Source organism: Aulonocara sp. 'chitande type north' Nkhata Bay, linkage group LG9 (genome assembly GCF_057382095.1).
Source record: "Aulonocara sp. 'chitande type north' Nkhata Bay isolate Kocher_YH1m ecotype deep benthic linkage group LG9, A_spYH_male_GT1.1, whole genome shotgun sequence".
Lineage (NCBI taxonomy): Eukaryota > Metazoa > Chordata > Actinopteri > Cichliformes > Cichlidae > Aulonocara > Aulonocara sp. 'chitande type north' Nkhata Bay.
Genome location: NC_141352.1, coordinates 12,588,997 through 12,606,383, shown reverse-complemented (window position 1 = coordinate 12,606,383; position 17,387 = coordinate 12,588,997). Strand labels below are relative to the sequence as shown.

General features: G+C 38.4%; 3 protein-coding genes across 3 annotated transcripts; 2 read left to right on the top strand and 1 right to left on the bottom strand.

Annotated features, from left to right (window-relative positions):
• Positions 1–254: 254 nt before the first annotated feature.
• Positions 255–1,562, top strand: LOC147321777 (zinc finger BED domain-containing protein 4-like). The gene is made up of 3 exons (XM_086305021.1): positions 255–852; positions 890–1,134; positions 1,554–1,562. The coding sequence occupies exons 1-3, from the start codon at positions 276–278 to the stop codon at positions 1,560–1,562; spliced, it is 831 nt and encodes a 276-aa protein (XP_086161147.1). The 5' UTR covers positions 255–275.
• Positions 1,563–6,559: 4,997 nt separating this feature from the next.
• LOC147321776 (homeobox protein NANOG-like) lies at positions 6,560–8,413 on the bottom strand. Its single transcript, XM_086305113.1, has 4 exons — positions 8,383–8,413; positions 7,534–7,892; positions 7,360–7,443; positions 6,560–6,963 (listed from the first exon to the last, which is right to left on the bottom strand). The coding sequence occupies exons 1-4, from the start codon at positions 8,411–8,413 to the stop codon at positions 6,709–6,711; spliced, it is 729 nt and encodes a 242-aa protein (XP_086161239.1). The 3' UTR covers positions 6,560–6,708.
• A 6,839-nt stretch (positions 8,414–15,252) lies between these two features.
• Positions 15,253–16,394, top strand: LOC147321775 (homeobox protein NANOG-like). Its single transcript, XM_086305114.1, has 4 exons — positions 15,253–15,280; positions 15,504–15,724; positions 15,815–15,898; positions 16,038–16,394. Exons 1-4 carry the CDS (start codon positions 15,253–15,255, stop codon positions 16,392–16,394), a joined length of 690 nt encoding a protein of 229 aa, XP_086161240.1.
• The last annotated feature ends 993 nt before the right edge of the window (positions 16,395–17,387 follow it).

Here is a 17,387-nt window from a genome sequence, read left to right as displayed (position 1 = left end):
ACATGGGTGCTTGTGCTAAGGAGCTTCGTTTGCGTCACAGTAATTGTGTGGCACATACATGGTCAAAACAGCTCTTGATCAACACACCACGCTGTCTGACATCCAGACTACCTGTAGGAGGATGGTGGGATATTTCAAGAGCAGTACAACTGCTAAGGTTTGTTCCATTATTTCACTACTGCTTTAAGGTGCTGCTGCAGTAACACAGCTTGAATGAATCAATTTTGTTTTGTTGGCTGTTTTTCTAGGAGAGGCTGACAGAGGTGCAGGAGCAAATGGGCCGGCCTGCACTGAAGTTAATTCAAGAGGTGGATACACGTTGGAACAACACATTCCAAATGCTTCAACGTGTTCATGAACTCAGGGAAGCTATTGGAGCATCGTTAGCTGGCCTGCACACTGATATTTGCCAACTATCCTCTGAACAGTATGACCTTATGGCAGAATGGCTTAAAATACTCTCCCCATTTAATGATGCCACCACTGAGCTGTCAGAGGAAAAGCGAGTGTCTGGATCCAAAGTAATTCCACTTCTAACAATGTTGCACCATGCACTACATGAAGAGGAAATGGGAGTTGTCCTAACTCCAGAGAGCTCCACCGTGGTTGAGAATCTAAGGAGACAATTAAAGGAGACGCTCTACACATTGCAGTCAATGAGCATCATGTCACTGGCAACATTGCTGGATCCAAGGTTCAAAAAAATAGGCTTCTTTAGCCTAAATAAAGCAATGGATGCTGAGAAGAGACTTATTTTTGAATGTGCTGCTTTTGTGCAGCACTTGGCTCCCTTATCAGCAGCCTCATCAGCAGCAGCCTCATCATCAAAAGCTTCTCAGCCTGTGACTCAAGGTATATGAGCACATTTCGATTATTATATTGTATTTAGTTACTTACATTCTGTTTGGTAGCAAACTGTGGCATCGTTTGGACACCACTGTTCTGGAGACAAAGACCCCAAATGCTTCTGCTGATGCAACAGCTGAAGTGCAGAAATACCTCCATGAACCAAATATCGGCAGACTGGAGAATCCGCTGGAGTACTGGGCTGGACACAAATTTCTTTATCCAAACTTGTATAAACTTGCTGTGGTTTTTCTTGCAACCCCTGCTTCATCTGTGCCCTGTGAAAGGGTATTTTCAAAAGCAGGAGAAATCCTCTCAAAAAAGAGAAACTGTCTAAAGCCCAGCACTGTGGAAAAGCTGCTATTTTTGAGTAAAAACAAATGATAACTTTTCCCTAGTGTCATGAGCACTGTTATAAAGTCACAAGCACATTCACATCACAAGTCCCTCCCTTTTTGTTTCCATGTACATTCCTGTGTTAAGCTGCCAATGTATTATACACAAACATTAATATGATATTAAATATAACTAATATTTAGAGTTTAGTTAGTGGTGTCATGAACAAAAGTAATTTCTTTATTTATTCAATTTGAAGCGCCACACACTAGTTTGTGTCATTATTCAGATGTACATAAGCATGATTACACAGTTACACAATCATCCCCAAAACTCTGTCTTGATAGTTTCCCCTTTTTCTTTTGTATCAGACATACTGAGCCAATATTCGGGATAAATAACCATAAAGACCAATTTATTTATTCAGTTGAGAGGTTTACACATCACATCATTATAATCATTGAGCCTGTTTCACTTGAATCGTCCACTTGATGGCGCAGTAGAGCAAATGAATCATCACAATGCTTCAAACCATGAGTTGACTGCTTGAATGGGAAGCTTCAGTTTATCACAAGGCTTCATCTCACCATCACTAGTTGCAGCCATGTTCTGTATAAAATAGAATAGAATAAATTTCAGTGTTACAGAGCTCTTACAGCAAGGGAAAATAAAATTATAAAAGGAAGACACAACGTGGTCCTAAATACATGAGCAACTGATTTCGTATATACAGGTAACAATGTACTGTACAGAATATGTATAGAAAAATTTATGGACATTTCACAGCGTACACGCTATGAAATGGTTGTGCGCAGACAGGAGAAGGACCCAAACGCAAAACTCACCATGCAGGAATTAAACTAAAAAAAAATACTTTATTGCAGAACAGCATGAAAAACATAACAAAATTAAACTGGGACATGGCTAACCTGACACACAGGGGAACAAAGCCATGAGGAGAGACTACGACACTGACCAAAAGAAACACAGGGCTTAAATACAGTGAGAGATAACGAGGGAATGAGGCACAGAAGGAGAGCACAGCTGGGAGTAATCAGGCTGGACCAGACAAGGGAAGCAAAACTAGAATCACTGACATGAGACACAGAGCTTCAAAGTAAAACAGGAAACACACTGACTGAACTCTAGGAATTTAAACCTCCTCTTCCCCTTCCTGGCTAAACTGTGCATCACACTGCCCACAGGGGAGAAAAAGTGGCTTCCATCTGCTTCAGAAGCCGATAATTTCGTGCAGGGCTTGAGGAACGAAGCTGAAGCTCAAAGGCCACAGTGACTGTCAGCTGCAAGTAAAGTGACTTGAATCCTTGCTGACTTACAGGCAATCGGACAATTACAGAGAAGACAGGCAAGCACTATATGTTTCTGTTATTTCATGGTATACTAGTTGTCACCGTCTTAACACCTAGTTCTTATGTTTCTTTGGTAATATTTTGAATTAATGTTCACTGATCCCTAGAAGGTTTGATTTATGATGGGATATATACTTATTACTCCAAAGTTAAGGTTGTATGCAGTTTCTAGGTATCAGGAGTTTGGGCTAGGATGTTGAAGTTGTTGGGGATATACTGTGGTCACCTTAGTTCAGAAATGGGACAGAAGTGGGTGGGGGGAACTATGGCTCACAGATGTGGTTGTTACACCCTGAGTTATTTTTCCTGTTTTTGTTTGCCTTGGCTGTATGTGGATTTGTTTGTTTGCTTTTTTGGGTGGGGGGGTGGGGGGGTGGGGGGGTTCCCATGTATGGTCATTTTGTCATAAACCATATTTCAGTAAAACATATATATGGCTGGTTATAGCACCAACGATAGTACTATTAGATTTTTGTCTTGGATTGTGAAAGGCTTGAACGGTCCGGTAAAGAGATCTCGGGTTCTCAGTCACTTAAAACATCTCAATGGAGATGTTGTTTTTCTCCAGGAGACTCATTTGTGAGTCAAAGATCATAATTGACTTAAACCTCCATGGATAGGTCATATGTTTCACTCAGACATAGATAGTAGAGCCAGAGGAGTGGCAATCTTACTTAGGAATAAAATACATTTTTCTCTTACTAAATTGATTGCTGACAAAAATGGACGATATCTAATTGTTGTAGGGACCCTCATGAATAACCCAGTTGTCTTAGTGAACGTCTATGCCCCAAACTTTGTGTTGCACCAATGCCCCAAATGCTGTGTTTACTAATAATCTTTTGAGGATGATTCCTGACTTAAAGACGCACCCTCCTGATCTTCGAGGTGATTTAAACTGTGTTATTGACCCAGCTTTAGACAAATCTGCCACTGGCTCCAAAGCATCATCTGCTATGTCCAGGGCTTTCTCACACTTTATCACCCAAAATGGACACATTGATTGGAGGTTTTTTAATCCCCAAGCCAGAGAATATTATTTTTTCCAAATGTTCATCACACATATTCTCGCATCGATTACTTTTTTATAAATGGCTCCATGGCTTCTAAAGTTTGCAACTCTGAATGTATTCCAATTGTTATATCTGATCATGCTCCATTAGTCCTGCTTATGGTATTGTCCCCTAGCTATAGACCTCAGCATCCATGGAGGTTGAATTCTCTACTCTTGCCTGATTCAGCTTTCTGTGACTATATCTCATCTGCAATTGATGGTTTCTTAACTACGAATGTTTTAGAAGACATCTCAAATTCTCTACTATGGGAAACACTTAAAACTTACCTCAGAGGACAAATAATTTCCCATTCATCTCACCTATATAAATCAAAGAAAGCTAAGCAAAATGAACTTTCTGCCAAAATTCAAGCTCTAGACCGGACACACACTCAAACTCCCTAACCTAAAATATATAAGCAGTGTCTTAAAGTACAATCTGAGTTCAGTCGCCTGTCAACCCATGATGCAGAGCAATTGATATTACAGTCCCGTGGCAACTATTATGAACATGGTAATAAAGCCTCTCGTCTGCTAGCCCACCAGCTACGTCACCAAACGGCATCTTGCCAAATTTTGCAAATTAAAAATGAATCAGGAATTTTGACTTCTGATCCAACTGAAATCAACTAAATTTTTAAGCCATTTTATAGTGCTCTGTATGCATCATAGTTCCCCTCTAATTTTATAGATATGAACCAGTTTCTTAACAAATTGGACACCCCTACAATCGCAACCTCAACAGCAGCAGACAATGACGCTACCCTCACTTTACATGAGGTTACGTCATCAATCACATCCTTACAGTCTGGAAAGTTCCCTGGTCCTCATAAGCGCACCCCCCCCCCCCCCCCCCCCAATTTTATAAAAAGAAAACTGGCCCCTTTGCTGTTGTCGGTTTTTGAGTAGTCACTGAAACAAGGCTCTCTCCCTCAGACACTAAGACGGGCTTCTGTCTCATTACTGCATAAAGAAGGAAAGGATCCTACCTGTTGTAGCTCCTATCGACCAATGAGCCTTCTTAATGTAGACTTTAAAATCTTATCCAAACTGCTAGCAACCCATTTGGAAAGAGTTCTCCCTTCTATTATATCAGACGAACAGACAGGCTTTATTAAAGGAAGACATTCCTTTTTTAATATACGGTCCCTTCTTAATATAATATACTCCAAAAATCATAGCACCGTCCCTGAGGTGGTGATCTCATTGGATGCTGGAAAAGCATTCGATTGAGTGGAATCGGGGTATCTTTTTGCAGTCTTGAGGAAATTTGGTTTTGGTAACAATTTTATATCTTGGATTCATCTTTTATATACTACGCCACTGGCATCTGTTTGTACTAACACTGATTTCGGAGTATTTTACTCTCACCTTTACTTTTCACTTTAGCAATAGAGCCTCTCTCTGTGGCTCTCAGAACCTCGCCTCTGTTTCAAGGGGTTATTCGTGGTGGTACGGAACATAGGGTTGCTTTATATGCAGGTGACTTATTATTATATGTTACAAATCCAACAATTCATTTATCCTCTATAATGCAAATACTTCTACATTTTGGCTCTTTCTCTGGGTACAAGATTAATATATAAAAAAGTGAATGTTTTCCCATAAACCCAGCTGCACAAGAGCTTCTTCAGGCTTTAAAGTGCATATTACCAGTTCATTTAAAGCTTTGCAAGCAGTAAAATTTAACCCTTTGCTGACCTATGTAAAGTTGTCTTTTCAAAGAAGGGTAAACCTTCCTGTATCACTTCTTGGCACTATTATTTTCATCCCTTCCTGTTTCCCTGTTACGATTCACAGACAACCCCTTTCTAATTGGCTCTCTAAAAATATGGTATCAATTCCGGCGTCACTTCAATTCAGTCTCTGCTTCTGCTCTGACCCTAATCTGCAACAACTACCTCTTCCCCCAATCGCTGGTGGACTCCTCCTTTTGCATATGCGCAAGAAAAGGTATCAAATGTTTTTATGACTTTTGTAAAGATAACATTTTCTCAGCTTTAGTGACCTTTGTTCTTTGTATGATTTGCCCTCGTATCATTTGTTCTGCTACTTTCAAATAAGACACTGTGCATCTTCTATCTTGCCAGAGTTTCCAAGTCAGCTTCTCAAGCCTTGGTGGGAAGACTTATTCCAGTTGAAGCCTCACAGTAAGGCTCTAATATCACAAGTATATACTTTAATTATGGCATCGAGCAATTACTCAACCAAATAATTACTTTGAGTTGGGAAAAGGAACTGGGTCTTACGTTTGGGGAAGGTTACTGGGACAAAATAATTGACAAAATTCATACTTCAGCCTCATGTGCAAGACTCCCTTATTCAGTTTAAGACGGTATACAGATTACACATCTAGATTATCTAAAATATACCCCAGCATTCCTGACCTGTGCAACAGATGCAACGCCTGTTCTTTGCCTTCCCGACACTTAAGTTATACTGGACTTTTTATTTTGAAGTGCTCTCTCATGTTTTGAGCGTTACACTCCAACCATGCCCACTAGTTTGGTGTTTCTGAAGATGCCACCCTAAACCTTAGTCATAAACAGCTGGATGTTATGTTCACTTCACTGCTGGCACGACGTAGAATTTTGCTGTCTTGGAAAGCTCATCACCTTCCAGCCCGAGCACGTTGGCTGGAAGATGTTATGTTCTTTTTAAAAATGGAGAAAATAAAATTCAGACTCAGAGGAAATGTTAATAAGTTCTCACAGATGTGGCAGCCTTTTATTATTTACTTCAGTTCATTGAAAACACTTCCAACAGACTAAACTTTAGTACCATGGGGTTTTCTTTTGTTCTGGTTCTGGGGGGAGTGTTTTTTTGTTTGTTTGTTTGTTTTTGTTTGTTCTTTTTTTCTTTGCTTTTTCTTTTGTTTTGTTCTCTCTCTGTGTGTTTTTCCCACTTTTTCCTTTATTTTTATTTTATTTATTTATTTAACTTTAATGGCCTAATCTGTATTGAGATATATCTTTGTGTCTGTGGTACCCTCTTTATTGGGCCTGATATGTCAACTTACATGTAAAAACTCTATAAATAAAGAGGGGGAGGGGCTGAGAAAGTTCAGTTTTGAATGGGTGTAAATATTTTATTTACAGTTTCTCATACAAAAGGCATATAGTATTCTTCATGTACATTCATACCAGCAGCAGGGTTAAATTCATACTGGCCGTTGTCTGGTGGCATCGACCAGCCAAATGTCTGGGGCGAGTTGGGGAAGGTCCACTGAGGTCCAGGAGCAAAACTATCCACAGCATGATGATAGGGGCCCTGATGGTTTCCACCATTTGGGATTGGGTTTACCTCCTGGTGCTCGGTGTACTGCTGCCTGAATGGGGGCTGTCCCTTTCCCTGAAACTGAAACACAGACAGGTGGACTGTCAGTAAAATAAGAATACTTCAAGAATACTTCAATCAATTCCCCGGATAATGACAGAATCAGAAACAGTGCTTTTTAATAATAGGAGATACTCTAATAGGAGATGTCTCTCTCCCTGAAACTGAAGGGGACAAGGGGACTGTCAGTAAAACGAGAATAGTTGTTTTAAATTATTGGCATTACACTTTTTTAAATACAGTCAATTCCCCAGATAATGACAGAATCATCATCATCATCGTTTATTTGTATAGCACTTTAAGAACACACCAGGCAGACCAAAGTGCTGAACAACACAGATCAAAACAACAACCAAATTAAAAATACCATAAAATCAAAATCATAAACAATTCTGTTCAATAATAGGAGATACTTACATGAAGTGGGACGCCCTGATTCACATGCTGAGGATGTGACCTCCTCCTAAACTTACTCCGTTTGTTTTGAAACCAATTTTTTACCTAAAGATAGAAGAAAACAGAAAACATTTAATCAGTACAATGGACCCAAAATTCAATTTCTTAGATTCTAACAAGTTGAAAAACACTCACCTGTCTGTAGGTCAGACCTGTCATCTCTGCCAACTGTTTCATCTCCCTTGGCTCATAGTAACGTTTCAAATTAAAGTGATGGACAAGAATATTCAACTGCCTCTCCGTGAACACCACCCGGGCCTTTCCTTTAGGTTTCTCTGGAGCAGTGCTGGGAGGGTGCAGAGTGGCAGTGATGTTGCCATCCTGGCTTCTTGGGAGAGCAAAATCTTGTTTCTCTTCTGAGACTGAACTGGAAACAGCCTCAGAGGTATCAGCGGTTTTTTTGCTCATCTCCATTTTTAGAGCAGTCTCTGCCCATGTAGAGAGTTCTTCCAAGGATAGACTCCCTTCAGGGCCGCTGCCTGAACTCCACGAGTCTGTGAGGGTAAAGAGACAAGAGGACAAGTAAGCACAAGTCTATATGGTCCACATGGGTCAGTTGCTGATATGTTTTGGCACGACTGACTTTCTAACAGAAAAAATTAACAAAGGTTAAATTGATGAGTCTTAAATCCCAAAAGGTCTCAGACTGAAGAAGTCACAAAACATTTCTCCCATTGAAAACATTACATCCAGGTGAACTGAATCAACCTTCAGGGATTTACTTACCTGATGACTGAGCATCAACACAATGAATCTTAAACACAAAAGTTTCCCACAAAGTAGAAAAAAATAAGTCGGATATTTGTAGATTCTTTAAAACCAAAAAGAATTTAAAGTGGACTCTGTTCAGCTGTGGAGGGAGAAATGGTGACTTCTGCCATGAAGACTTACAACACAGAGTAAAAGAGTATTTTTACAAGTTGACTTAGAGGTTAGCCAACTCTGTTCATATTAGCTCACCAGTCAACAATGCTGAGTACATACCTGGAGAAAAGTGCATCCCATAATCGTCCATGAAATCCCAGTGATTAAAAGAGGAAAACTGGAGAAAGTATCTCTGATGAAAGAGCTCCAAACCAAGCAGGAAGGTGACTTAAGAGCAATTCTCCTGGGCTTTTAAAGAGGTTTGTGGGTGTGGGCAGGAATGTGGGGGGGTTGAGCTTCTTCTTCGCTTTACAACCAGTCAGGTTGTTTCTACCAACTGGCATCATTTACATTTCTTTAAAATGCTGATTCTCAGGTCTGAAAAAAAAAGTACAGTTAGAAAGCTGCCGTGCAAAATGAGCTTTACCAAATCTTTCCACCTCACACTTTATAAAATATGAAACACTTAATGCCTAAAATTAGCAGCTAATTACTGAAATGAACTCACTGCATGTTTGCATCAATTAACGCAGTATTAGATCACCCAAAGAACTTTCCACTCACATAGAACATTTTTGCAAAAACATCTTCACGTTAATTTGACCTGCAGCCGTTCAGTTACACCTCTGTGTAAACCCCCACAGCAGCTTTTTGAGGCAAAAATGGTTTTTGTACTCACAAATGTGGCACAGAATATCACAATGACCGCTGACCACTCATTTTGTCTTTATTAACTTTAATAAATGAGTCTGAAAGTGGCAAGTGAAATTAAGTCAATTTATCAAGGTCTGCATAGTTAATCATGTGTTTAAAACGAAACAAGGTGGTCTATATAATGTGAAGAATTTATTTAATAAAACAAACAAACAAATCTAATGAGTTTAGATTGTTCTGCTTTCATGTCAACTAGATCTGTGTTAGATGATTTTGATTTAACTTCCTGCTCTGGTTGTTTCAGACAAGAAACCAGTTTGATCTTTTGCACCAATGATTAATTTGCTTTCTGTTATCAGGAGATTTGTGCAAATAGTTTATAATTTCAAATGTATCAGAGCAAATACAGCTGCTCTTTAAATATATTTTAAACAAAATGTGTATTATTAGTATTGAAACCTGATATTTATTAAATGTTTTAAAATAAGCCAAATTGTACCAATATTACACACAAATAATGACTTAGACCTCTAATTTAGATCTTTGTAATCATGTGGAGAACATTACTGAGTTTATAAGATAGCAAAAGGTAGTTTCCCCCTTCTTTGAAAAGCACCTCTAAATGTGTGAAAAGTGAAATTAAAACACCCACATAAGCCAAGGTCAACAAAAGCAAGGCTAACGATCCACATCAACACATCTGGCCTCCTCTGGCTCATTAAGAATTCGAGACGAATTCGAGACGCACCCAGTTCAGCCAGTGACCACTAAACATACGCTAATGTGTCTTTTAGAGTTCCTGTATCACACCCTGCTACCTCTGATTAATTATCAAGTCAATGCAGACAGATGGCACCAGGGCCATGAGAGATAAATGAGGGTAAAGGTGTTTGTGTTAACATGTCTTGATTTGAAGTAACTGCAAAGACACAGAAGTCATATTGTTTGCAGATGATACAAAGTTATTGTGGAAGTAACTTGGAACAACTTCTGAATGAACTAGAAAATCAATTTAGGACTTGGTTTTTCTATAATGATTTAACACTGAATCTGAGCAAAACAAATCTCATACTATTTGGGAGTCAAGCAAATTATATCATTAATAAACTGATGATAAATAACATAGAATTAGGATAATAAACCAAACCCACTTTTTAGCCTTTTTATTAAATACTCTTACATTTAAAGGCTTGACTGACCTCAGAACTCTACACATAATTTATAAAGCAACAAACAAATCTTTGACCCACAACATTTAGGACTTGATCAGGGCTTGTGTGGAACCTTCTTTAAATCTCAGTGATTCACCGAGATAGAAAACAATTTGAAAGAGTGAGTGGTGAATCAAAGAGAAGAAATTAAATAAACTTAATGCAAACTGCACAAAAGAATGTAAAACTCAGCGATACATCCAGTGAGCAGCACTTCTCTGAGCGAAACGAGCTTCTTGATGTCAGAGGTCAAAGGAGAAAGACCACATGACTTCATGCTAATAGGAAGGCAGCAGAGACTAAAAATAACCACTCATTTAAAGCAAACTATACAGAAGACCATCTCTGAGAACACAACATGTCAGAATTTGAAGCACATGGGCTAGAAGCAGCAGAAGACCACACTGGCTACAACAGCTGTCAGCTAAGAACAGCAAACTGAGGAAACAGACTCACAAATATTAGACAATAAGAGATTGGAGAAATGTTTCCTGGTCTGATGAGTCTCCATTTCTGCTGTGACATTCTGGGTCAGAGGTTAAACACAAGATTTCATGACTTTCACTTTTTAACATCCTCAAATATTGTAAATTATGATGTTGGAGACTCAATGAAAGCAAAACAAAAATGCAGACAGTATTTAATCATAGCAAAGTCGTCATTTGTTGGAAGAAAATGGATGGCACTGACTGCAACATTTACAATATATATAAAAAGTTGACTTTATCAGTTTCCTACTCGAGCCTTTATCTGCCCCACCAACTCTGGGGAAAAGAAGGGAAAAAAGATTTACATTACATGTTAATGTTTTTCTTATTGTTTTATTTTAACTGAGATTCACTGAGTCTTATCAAAACAGCCTCTGTTTTATATTTAAATGGAAAGAAGATAAAATCTACAAGAAATAAAACAGTTAAACAGGATAAAACATGTGTGTAGCTTCCATGTTGAAAAACTGCAGATGAGTTGTGAGTCTTTTAAATCTTTGTGAAAAGCACCAGCATGTGGTTTGGCAAGACCAAGATTGAATAATAATAATGGATTACATTTATAATGTGCTTTTCAGGACCCCTCAAAGCGCTTTACAATACCACTATTCATTCACTACAGTTGTAGCCATGGCTGCCATATCGCGCCATCGGCCACTCTGTCCATCACCAGTAGGCGGTAGGTGAAGTGTGTTGCCCAAGGACACAACAACCGAGACTGTCCGAGCCGGCAACCTTCCGATTACAAGACGAACACCCAACTCTTGAGCCACGATCACTCACGATGGAAAAAATCTTCATCTGAAGCTTTGCTGAACATAAGGATTTCTCTCCGGTCATCACGATTCGGCCTTTATCCTGATCAAGTTCTAAATGTTTTGGCCAAAGATTTGTTTGTTGCTTTATAAATTATGTGTAGAGTTCTGAGGTCAACAAAGTCTTTAAATTTAAGAGTATTTAATAAAAAGGCTAAAAAGTAAGTAGATTTTAATTTTGAGATTGGACTCTCACTTTTATAAAACTTGTGTGTACTGCCAAGCACTGTTTTAATATATAAATATATTAAAACAGTGCTTGGCAGTACACACAAGTTTTATAAAAGTGAGAGACATCTGAAGAGAGTTCTTAGGGGACACACTCGTCACAAAAGCGTACTCTGACCTGGAAGTCTTGGTTGAATTCATTGACAACCAGTTGCAGTACTCTGGTAGCTTCACGCGTACTGATGGATATATGCTAAATGCAGAGAACATTGACTACGCGTGAGGAAAGAGGATGTGCACTTGGTGTTGACTGAGCTGGATCCCTGAGGGGTGGCATTGAGGCACACAAGACGTCTCAGGCGAAGGCGAACTATTTTTCAAAAGGGCTGAACTTCATCTGGCACCTGTACTCCTACGGCAAACTTAAACCATATGGCATCTCAATCAATGAGAGTGTTGATGGTTTGTTGAGAAAAATAATCTGTCTTAATGCATACACAACAAATAGTAATCTGAAAGTGATCGGGGGGTGTTACGTAGAAGCGGTGCAGCGGTGTAGAGTTGCCAGAGGTGATCTTGGAACTGAAAATGGCCATGTTATAGGCTTTCAGTGTTTCCTTGTGCCCGTGGCTCCTTACGACACCTTTGAGAGTTACCTGGAGGGAGGAAGTACTTCCAATGAAAGAATTGAATACTGGTGGCATTTTCTTCACAGCCAGTGTCTGGAGTTCTGGTTATTCTTATTTGCAGACATCAGAGACAATGGGTACTTTGATGGTGGGTTTCCGGACAAAAACCTTCAGTTTGTTTTGCATGGGTCTTATCCGGGTGAGCTAATAAATTATGTTTTCTTGCATGTATGGATGCATGCGTTTGTGAGTGAGAGATAAAGGGAATGGAGGAAGTGATAGAGAGGGAGTAGAAAAAGTATAGTGAGTGATGAGATGTGGACCAGATTGAGGGAATGGAGAGACTTGCAGGAAGAAAGAGACAAGAGAGGGAGAAGAGGTGGAGAGCAGCAGGGAGTAAATGAAATGAAAATTGTGTAAATACTATAATTTAGGCTTAAGAAATCGGCTACCTTAAAGAACAGTGTAACAACCAAGACTAGAGAAAGATCTGTGTTCAAGATGTTGACGTGGCATATGTAAACTTCTTATCTATAATATTAAGTCTTTACAATAAACGCTATCCCCTGGTGAATAAAGCAAAGAAAACTGAAAACATGGCTAACAAACGCATGTAAGAAAAAGAATCTGTTATACAAGAACAAACTTATAAAAGGTATAAGATAAATTCATAATAATTATGAGAACGAGTAAAATAAATTACTACAGTAAACTTTTAGATAAAAAAAATATGAAAAGCGTGGACAGTACTAAATGATATTGTAAATAAAGGAACTAAAAGATTGGAATATCCCAATAACTTTCAAACACAAAATACACTGATCAGTGACATAAAACAATTTGCAAATGGTTTTAATGACTTTTTTTCTTAATGCTGGTCCTGGTTTACCTAAAGAAATTGTAAAAACTGGACACCCTTCTAAAAATAAAACATTAACTATTACTGTAGCAAACTCAGCGGGAGTAGATGAACCAAGCCAATGGTAAAGACTAATGTAAAATATCACAGCATTACAATCACAGGAGTTAGTGTGTGGAACACCTGTACGTATGAAATTAACAAAAGTACATCAATACAAAAATTCATACGATTGTTTAAAAATAATAAATTGCACAGTGGGGCAGCACAACTGACACAGCAACACACACGGGGAAACAAGGAACCAGGAGAAGATCACACCACAACCATAAATGATTAAGAAAGATGAATAAAACTCATATATATAGTTATATATATATATATATAGGGCTGTTTTAATTTTATGCATTATGTGTTTTATTTCTATATTTTTGCTGTTTTCTGTTATTCTATTGTTTTTAACTTATTTTCTGTACAGCACTTTGTTCCTGTGCTGGGTATTTTAAAGTGCTTCATAAATAAAATTGGATTGGAACTTTGTGTTGACAAGATTGTTAGTTAAACAATTACAAGTCTACAAATCAGTATTGTTTGCATGGACAGCAACTTTTTTTAAAATTTGTTTATTAAGAGATTATACAAACTTATATACGTTGTATTGTATACATCTTACGTGACATATTTTATCAAACATTTCTTTCCCAATCATTTTAACGTTTTCTTGTTAAACAAAAGACAAATTAAAATACAAAAAACATCATACCAACACAAGAAGAGAAAATTCAGAAAAGAAAAAAAGAAGAAAAAAGTGAGTAAATTAGAAAAAATATTAAATAAATAAATTAAATTAAATTAAATGTAAAAAATTAAAATTAAACACTATATAAATACAATTTAAAAAATTAAATTAAATTAAAAAAGAATAGAAGGGGGGGGGGAGTAAATCCTATGCCTACCTTTAAAAAAAAAAAAAAAGTACATTTCAAATTCTTTTCAATCTATTCGGAGGGTGGGTAAATTGCATTGTTCTAAGGAAAAGATTTGAGATATTCCACAAGAATGTCCGGACAGTATTAAGCCATTGCAATGCACATGGAAGTAAAATACAGCATCTAGCAAGAAGGGAACAAAAAGCTAAGATCTCAGTTTGCTGGGGAGTTACATTAAGAGGGATCTTTGGAACTCCAAATATGGCAACTAAAGGCTCTTCTCGGATCTGACTTCCAAGAACCCCTGACAGTATAGAAAAGAAATCAGTCCAAAATTGGTTCAAACTTGGGCAGAAGAAAAACATAATGATAATAGATTGGATTTATATAGCGCTTTTCAAGGCACCCAAAGCGCTTTACAATGCCACTATTCATTCACTCACTGGTGGAGGCAAGCTACGGTTGTAGCCACAGCTGCCCTGGGGCAGACTGACAGAAGCGAGGCTGCCATATCGCGCCATCGGCCCCTCTGGCCATCACCAGTAGGGTAAAGTGTCTATGTGAGTGGAAAGAACTTTCCACTCACATAGACACTTTCCACTTAATCTTGCTTTCACTCACCCACTGACTGAACAACCCAAAGAACGACCAAATGAAAGACCCACTGAACAACCCACTGAACAACGCACTGAACGACCCATTGAATGACCCATTGAACGACCCATTGAACGACCCATTGAATGACCCATTGAATGACCCATTGAACGACCCATTGAACGACCCACCGAACTGAATTTGGTGTTGAATTTTTTTTTTTGCTAATTTAAGAGCAGTTAAAACGGACACTAAAGTAATGGGTAAGAGGTTAAATTGAAAGTAAAACAGTAATTTTAGGCATTACATTTTTGAGATTTTATAAAGTGTGAGGTGGAAGGATTTGGTAAAGCTCATTTGTACGGCTGCTTTCTAACTGTACTTTCTGTTTTCAGACCTCAGAAACAGCATTTTAAAGAAATGTAAATGATGCCAGTTGGTTGAAACTTGGTAGGGTGAAGTAACTCACAAAAGAAGAAGCTCAACCCCCCACAATCCTGCCCACACCCACAAACCTCCTTAAAAGCCCAGAATTGCTCTTAAATCAGCCTTAGGATACACAGCACTATCCTGCTTGGTTTGGAGCCCTTTCATCAGAGATACTTTTTCCAGCTTTCCTGTTTTAATCACTGGGACTTCAAAGATGGAACATGGGATGCACTTTTCTCCAGGTATGTACTCAGCATTGTTGCCTGGTGAGCTACATGAACAGAGTTGGCTAATCTCTAAGACAACTTGCAAAAATACTCTTTCACTCTGTGTTGTAAGTCCTGATGGCAGAAGTCACTCTTGGTTCTGAATAATGTATAAATATCCCACCTTTTTTCTGGGAAACTGTTGTGTTTCAGACTCAGCAATTTACTTTTTAAAAACTTTTTTTTCCTGCTGTCTCAGAAGAGAAACAAGATTTTGCTGTCCCAAGAAGCCAGGATGGCAACATCACTGCCACTCTGCACCCTCCCAGCACTGCTCCAGAGAAACCTAAAGGAAAGGCCCGGGTGGTGTTCACAGAGAGACAGTTGAATATTCTTGTCCATCACTTTAATGCGAAACATTACTATGAGCCAAGGGAGATGAAACAGTTGGCAGAGATGACAGGTCTGACCTACAAACAGGTGAGTGTTTTTCAACTTACTACAACATAAGAAATTGAATTTTGGGTCCATTGTACTGACTAAATGTTTTCTGTTTTCTTCTATCTTTAGGTAAAAACTTGGTTTCAAAACAAACGGAGTAAGTTTAGGAGGAGTTCACATTCTCAGTATGTGAATCAGGATGTCCCACTTCATGTAAGTATCTCCTATTATTAAACAGAATTGTTTATGATTCTGTCATTATCTGGGGAATTGACTGTATTTAAAAAAGTGTAATGCCAATAATTTAAAACAACTATTCTCGTTTTACTGACAGTCCCCTTGTCCCCTTCAGTTTCAGGGAGAGAGACAGCCCCCGTTCAGGGAGCGGTACACCCAGCACCAGGTAAATTCAATGAGAATGGGTGCAAATAATCAGGCCCACTTTTCTCATGCTGTGGGCAATTCTGCGGCTGGACCTCAATGGACCCTCCCCGACTCCCCTCAGATGTTTGGCTGGTCAATGCCACCAGGCAACGGGCATCACGAATACGACACAGCTGTTCAAAACCCAGCAAAAATGTCCAATATGATCGAAGCAATGGGAAGAGCTGTGAGTACTCAGACTGTTCTCCTTGAACACAACATGGATAAGATCTTGGAGAAGCTCACGGCTCTTCAACAAGAAATTGACAGACCTGGTGACGAGTGACAGACATTTAGACTGTCTGTGAAATTGGAGGCACCAAACCCAAACATCGTCTCTCCCCTGCATACCGATGTCCCTGGAAAGCCCATCAAGACCTTTTTTTTACTGTTACTGTTTTAGAGGTCCTTTTTTTCCTCTTGTCCCTGATGTACGAATTTTCACTGTCTTTTTGTCTTTTTGGTTTCTTCCTGGTGCGGCTACATCCGCAGCCCCAGGACACAGGAATTTCATTGCATGTTGTACTTTGTATGACTGTGTATTTGACTAATAAAATTTGATTTGAACACCAGTTCAGCACTGAATGGAATATAAACAACCCAGGACTTTTTTTAAAATTATTTTTATTGTCTTCATGTAGCTCAACAGTCTCAGATTTGATCGCTTTCAGTAAAGTGGGAGGGGGGTATTCAATATCCAATGGATTTTAGAAATATTAGAATTCAGTAGGCTCCGGCTACTGTAAATAGTCAAAATAGCCAAAATACATACTGGGATATCAGAGAAAACACCATCAGAAATTCTGCATATAAGATTAAGAGATGAATTCATCAAAATGTGTTTTGTTTCATTTTGTTGTATTTGTTGTAAAAAATATTGTACATGAAGAAAATTCTCTTCCTTGTGTGTGAGAAACTGTAAATAAAATATTAGTTTCACCCATTCAAACTGAACTTTCTACATGTCTCCAAACCTTCTGTCAGAGACTGAACATCCCCATATGGAAAAGAAATAGTAAAAACTTATATGTGATTTACTCATGAAAGTGGCCACTTTCTCATTACTTTCATATATTGTTTTAGTAAGTATCCAAAACATACAAGTTTCATTATCTAATTTTTCAAGGGATCTTATATCTGTTTTCACTCTTATATGCTTTTCATACAAGTTTCACACAAGACAGATCCAAACTTTATAAGATTTATATATATCTTTTCCATATGGGTCCAAATGTTTTAGAGACTTTAAACCTCTATCTTTCCATGTTAACTTGAGCTA

Coding starts and splice junctions, on each gene's coding strand:
- LOC147321777 (XM_086305021.1), top strand. CDS start 276: ATGGGCCGGCCTGCACTGAAGTTAATTCAAGAGGTGGATACACGTTGG. Junction 853..889: donor TTCTCAGCCTGTGACTCAAG/GTATATGAGCAC, acceptor TATTGTATTTAG/TTACTTACATTCTGTTTGGT.
- LOC147321775 (XM_086305114.1), top strand. CDS start 15,253: ATGGAACATGGGATGCACTTTTCTCCAG. Junction 15,725..15,814: donor CAGGTCTGACCTACAAACAG/GTGAGTGTTTTT, acceptor TTCTATCTTTAG/GTAAAAACTTGGTTTCAAAA. Junction 15,899..16,037: donor ATCAGGATGTCCCACTTCAT/GTAAGTATCTCC, acceptor TGTCCCCTTCAG/TTTCAGGGAGAGAGACAGCC.
- LOC147321776 (XM_086305113.1), bottom strand. CDS start 8,413: ATGGACGATTATGGGATGCACTTTTCTCCAG. Junction 7,893..8,382: donor TGGGATGCACTTTTCTCCAG/GTATGTACTCAG, acceptor TTACCCTCACAG/ACTCGTGGAGTTCAGGCAGC. Junction 7,444..7,533: donor CAGGTCTGACCTACAGACAG/GTGAGTGTTTTT, acceptor TTCTATCTTTAG/GTAAAAAATTGGTTTCAAAA.